The 6000-nt window shown below is 41.1% G+C and overlaps 1 protein-coding gene across 2 annotated transcripts in view; it reads left to right on the forward strand.

The window, feature by feature from the left end:
• LOC118399846 (cadherin-4-like) overlaps positions 1–5694 on the forward strand; it is a 244939-nt gene extending 239245 nt beyond the window's left edge. For both annotated transcript variants that reach the window (XM_052473342.1, XM_052473341.1), the window contains 4 exons: positions 2787–3020; positions 3150–3289; positions 3495–3659; positions 3841–5694. In XM_052473342.1, the coding sequence (XP_052329302.1) occupies positions 2787–3020; positions 3150–3289; positions 3495–3659; positions 3841–4047 (746 nt within the window). In that variant the 3' untranslated portion in view covers positions 4048–5694. The remainder of the gene's footprint in view (positions 1–2786; positions 3021–3149; positions 3290–3494; positions 3660–3840) is intronic.
• The last annotated feature ends 306 nt before the right edge of the window (positions 5695–6000 follow it).

Below are 6000 nucleotides of genomic sequence, written 5' to 3' on the forward strand. Positions count from 1 at the left end.
TATTAATCTATAATTTAGAAAATAGTTCAATTAAAGAAAAACCCTGAATGAGCAGGTGTTATAAAAACTTTGCCCGTTTTTAAGAAATGTTATTTAAATGTTATATATATTTTTTTAAATTACTTTAGTACTAGTTGGGCAATTGACATTTTTAAACACTGAGCAAAAATATAAACATCATATGCAACAATTTTACTGAGTTATAGTTCAAATAAGGAAATCAGTCAATTTAAATAAATTCATTAGGCCTTAATCTATGGATTTCACATGACTGGGACTACAGATATGTACAGTGCCTTGCGAAAGTATTCGGCCCCCTTGAACTTTGCGAACTTTTGCCACATTTCAGGCTTCAAACATAAAGATATAAAACTGTATTTTTTGTGAAGAATCAACAACAAGTAGGACACAATCATGAAGTGGAACGACATTTATTGGATATTTCAAACTTTTTTAACAAATCAAAAACTGAAAAATTGGGCCAGTGATATACTGGCCCGTACGCACTACCCTCTGTAGTGCCTTGCGGTCAGAGGCCGAGCAATGCCGTACCAGGCAGTGATGATGATGCAGCTGTAGAACCTTTTGAGGATCTCAGGATCCATGCCAAATCTTTTTAGTTTCCTGAGGGGGAATAGGATTCATCCATAGCATTCAAACCCCAGGTAGCATAACAGTGGATCCTTCTGAAATCCACTCAGTCTTTAAAACATTTGATCACAAACTGTATCAATCCTAAAACAAAAGTTCAAATTAGGATATAGACAATTTCCTTAATAAGCCAATTTGACCAATTATAAGTGTATCAGAGAAAATGAATATGGATAGAAACATTACCCCGGGTGAATTGTTGGAGTCCATCAATAATCTAAAAAATAGGAAATCTAATGATGAATTCCCAGTGAAATATATCGACACTTCCGTTCCAAATGGCTGGAGCCTATATTACTTATGCTCACAGCAGGTCTAGAGAAAAACATACTTCCCCAGTCTCTGTTTGGCTACAATCACCCTATTTAAACAGAAAGATAAGGATCCATTGTCATGCGGATCTGTCTGCCTATTATCACTCATGAATGTGGATCACAAAATCATTGCTAAAGTATTGGCTTTTCGCATAGAAACAGGAACAGGATTTCTTCTGACAACCTCCAATAATTCATCATACCAAGAACTTAAACACTCCAAAGGTGGCAGTATCAATAGATGCTGAAAAAGCATTCGACGGGGTGGAATTGGCATATTTGGTGACTGTCTTTAAAAAAAAGTTTGATTTTGATCTGTTAATTATTTCCTGGGATGAGCTAGTGTACAAATCCCCCAAAGCATCTACATGAACAAATTGACAGATCTATGCATCATTTCCGTTATCAAGAGGGACAAGACAGGGATGCCCTTTGTCTAGTTATTTATTTACTGTAGTCACAGAACCCTTAGCATCAGTAATTAGAACTCATGGCTCAATCTGGGGCATAGAGATTGGTGGAGATCAACATGTAATGTCATTGTATGAGGATTACATTTGACTTTATTTATCTGTCTTTTCTTTTACTACTGTTGGACACATATGGTGCTCTATTTAAAGTCAATTGGGAGAAAACTGAAATAATGCCCATTTCTAATTATACTTCTCAAGCTTAGAAAGTACATTTAAGTGGAAATAGACAAAGACACATATGAAATACCTGGATGTCCTGATGCCATGCAATCTGGAGGAGGCATATAAAATCAATTACTTTCCTTTAATAGATAAGATTGAATTCAATGTTCAGAGATGGAGATCTCTCTCAATATCTATGTTACATGTAGGTAGAGTCAACACAATAAAAATGTCTATATTACCAAGATTGATATATTTATTCCATGCCCTGACAGTTTCAATTTCATCCAACCTTTTGAATAAATGAAATGGCCTGGGGGTCCTGGACTACCTCATATGAACATGTATTACTGTGCTACACATCTGCATTCACTTAAACAATGGACAGCAGACTATCCTGGTGCATGGAGGAGTATTGTAACAAAACATGTAATAACTTGTGATTATTTAAGATAATTCATAGGACTGTAATGTAATGTCACATTTTGGTCAGAGATGCAGAAAGCTCAAAGGAACCGTTTTATTGCACATGCTGTGGTCCTGTCATAAACGGACACCATTGTGGGATCATGTATGAGCTGTCATTTCCTTGTGTCTAGGAATTTATATCCATTTCTGTCCGTTGGGAAATGTAAATATTGGTGATCAATATCAGAGAAGGTTTTGTAATCTAGGTCTAATTGCTGCAAAGAAAATGTATATCCATGAAATAGTAAGCCTCATATTCACCCTCAATAAGAAACTGGAGGACTGAACTATCTGGCTACATACTGTTGGATTTTGTATATTATAAAGCGAAATAAAAACCAGATGTGTTTGACGAAATTTGGAAACCATATGTTGATCACCTCGGGGAATGTGTTGTATAGTGTGCGTTTTGTTTTTGTGTTTTTGTGTTTTTGTGTTGTGAGGTGCTGTGGAAAAACATATATTTTTTTAAACTGATACTCTTGGTTTAGGTTGAATGAGATATCCTGTGCTGTAGCTGTGTGTGTATTGAGCTACAGTAACTGCCTGTGTATTATTCAGTATGCATTTGCATGTATTGTATCTCTGCAGTACTGCTCACATAGATGACTACAGTAAAACCCCAGAATGGTCAACTGTTTATATTTTACACCATTGCTATCGGATACTGGGAGCTTCACGCAGTGACGGGACATTGTGTCTGTGTGATTATGTGCAGGTGACTATGCCCAGCTGAGACTGAGGATTCCCTACCTGGATGCAGGGGTGTATGAGGTTCCCATCATAGTGTCGGACTCTGGGAACCCGCCCCTCTCTAACAGGTCTATGATAAAGGTCAAGGTGTGTCCGTGTGACGACAACGGAGACTGTACTACCACCGGAGCTGTAGCTGCCGCTGGACTGGGGACCGGAGCGATCATAGCCATACTCATCTGTATCATCATACTGCTTAGTGAGTATAATACACACTTATACACACACACACACACACACACCTGTGCTGTAGGTGTCGTTGACTGTGTCAACATACTACTCCCAGCCCTCCTCTGTCTACCCTGCTGATGTGCTGTGTGTGTTGCAGCAATGGTACTGGTGTTTGTGATGTGGATGAAGCGGAGGGAGAAGGAGCGTCAGGCCAAGCCCCTGTTGATTGACCCAGAGGACGACGTCAGAGACAACATCCTGAAATACGATGAGGAGGGAGGAGGAGAGGAGGACCAGGTCAGTGATATACACATGCACTAGGACTTCGTTTAACAACGCAGCCATACTTATAGCCTGATGATGACCACACCGAGGATGATGAAGCCAACGATGATGATGACGACAACGATGATGAAGATGTAATGTTTAAAAAATACTGTGATTGGACTCAGACACTTTCTCCACCATTCTTACACTTACACTGAGTTGTCTGGGGTTGCAGGACTATGACCTAAGCCAGCTGCAGCAGCCCGAGGCTCTGGACCACATCATCTGTAAACCAACGGGGGTGCGCAGGGTGGACGAGAGGCCTGTCATCGCTGAGTCCCAGTACCCCATCAGACCTAGCCTGCCTCATCCCGGAGATATTGGAGACTTCATCAACGACGTATGTTAACTATTAGACATTGTTCATCTCAAAAGATCATACAAGTGTGTTAATGTTCACGTCCCTGTACTTAACAGTGATATATTTTCAAAAGTTTTCAAACACAGTAGCAAGGCACAGTAGAAGTATTTTGCCTTCCTCTCCTCAGTATTAACTAACCCTCTATGTGTTTCTCTCTCAGGGTCTGAGGGCAGCAGACAACGACCCCACAGCCCCGCCCTATGACTCCCTGCTGGTGTTTGACTATGAGGGCAGCGGCTCCACGGCCGGCTCTGTCAGCTCCCTCAACTCCTCAAGCTCAGGGGACCAGGACTACGACTACCTGAACGACTGGGGCCCCCGCTTCAAGAAGCTGGCTGACCTCTACGGCGGAGGAGACGACGACTGAGAAAGGGGTGGGGTACGGAGGGGGTCCGGGGGGAGGGTTTGGGGTCAGATGCTCCTCGAAACCACAGGCAGGGCCCAAGCAGTACCACATTAGATATTTCCATAGTAGACCAGTGAGGACAGAACGGACGTTAGAGACTGTTCTAGAACACGGCCTGTGACCTCACCAGGTTCTGCTGCTACTCTATTCTGGCTTTTTTAGTGGCAAGTTTTTAGTGTGTTTTGTTTCTCACTCTACTGAATTTCAAGCTATCTGGGGACACAAGGCACTTCTGAGAAACAGGAGTGATGACGCTCGTTTGGCTTGGATGGTAAAAAGGAACAGGACAAACCCGTCTCTTTTTGGCCTAACACTGAACAGAGTGTACAGAAAGACACTTTCTCTCTCAACTTGAATTTCATTAGAACAGAAGCACTGTCGTTTTATAAAGTGCCTTTTGTGGTGTGTTTTGTATTGGACTCCTGCTATCTCAGGGTTGTTTGCCATTGGAGTGGTTTCGAGCGGCACACTCCCTTGTAACCTCCATGCCCCCAACCTTCATGTGGCTCCCTCTCCTCTTCTCTCTGGTGTAGAAAGAACTACTGTACCCAGCAGCAACACAGAGAAGTGAACCTCACAACGAGGGCTGGCTGCAGGTTAAGATCAGTTGAACTCTGACCTTTTGGAGCATTTTGGGGAAGTACTACTAAAGCAACCCTCTGTCAGTGAGACCTGATACACACTAGGGTGATCGAAGACTTTCCCAAGCATCATCCGGTCAACACAACAACACACTGACATTGGGTGTGTGAGTGTATGTGGTTGTTTTTATAAATGTGGGGGTTTTCTAACAAACAGAGAATGCCTGCCTTTCCTCTGTGAACTCAGTCTAGGAGCATTTACGTTTGGACGCTTGCCTGCCCTGTACGGTTTTGTGTTGCTTTCCACACTGTAAAACTTATATAGGCATGATGTGAGTAGTGAGACAGTATGAGACAGTACGACTTTAAATGGCTTGGAAAGAAGGCACTGAAAAAGAAGTGTTTAATAAGGATATTTTTGCCCTGAACATTCCCATTTTTTAGGTCAACTAAACTATTAAAAGGTGCATGATTTTTTTCCAAAATGTTTGACTCGACGCACTTGTTCTTATGTGGTGAGAATGTTAAAAAAAAATAGTAAGCTGAAAATATATGAATATACTCTGTAAAAAGACATTCAAAAAAGAAAATGCTGTAAGATACCTATTTTTTGAAGTATTAACAACCAAAAGGTTGATGCTCTTCAATGGGCTGAATGACATTTTGGCCCGGCCATTTCAAATGTGTGCGCGTGTTTCTTTTCTAATTTTGGTCAAGATGCTGTATGTAGGTTTCTTTCAGTTTATCTTTTTTTCACACACAAAAAAATTGATGGTTCTTTTTTAAGAATTAAGAAAGCTTTGTTATAGTTCCGTTTTTTTAATATGTCAAATGCAGCCCTCCCTCTTCTCATGTGTCTTTGACGCATTCCTGTCGGCCTCTGAAGTTGGAACTGTTCAAGGGGTTAAACAGCCATGCCTGCTGATAGTTGTTCTATTATTCAGTGTATCTGAATTATTTTCTTCATTGATCTGGATATGTGCTTTAGAAAATAAATGAGACATGTTTTAAAAATGTGGCACCTTACTTATTTCTACCCTGTTCAACCATCAGTGTTCTTCACTCCCGACTTTCTGAGTTTACACCCTCCTGGAATATACTCTTGATACTATTTTTATCTTAAACTTGGCCATTGGTTATTTTGCACCCTCGCTGAATGACCGACTGTACTATTCTCTGTTTGTGTTTTTGCTGGATGACAAGGCCTGACGGTTCTAACTCCCTGTACACTGCAGAGCTGGGTCACAACGTGTATTTGTGTCCATCCCTGTGATTTCAATTAGTCAGCTGAGGCCCCAAAAAGTGGCGGGGGAATGGAAGGATTTTAATCCTC

The sequence above is a fragment of the Oncorhynchus keta genome, chromosome 21, assembly GCF_023373465.1.
Source record: "Oncorhynchus keta strain PuntledgeMale-10-30-2019 chromosome 21, Oket_V2, whole genome shotgun sequence".
In the NCBI taxonomy this organism is placed as follows: Eukaryota; Metazoa; Chordata; class Actinopteri; order Salmoniformes; family Salmonidae; genus Oncorhynchus; species Oncorhynchus keta.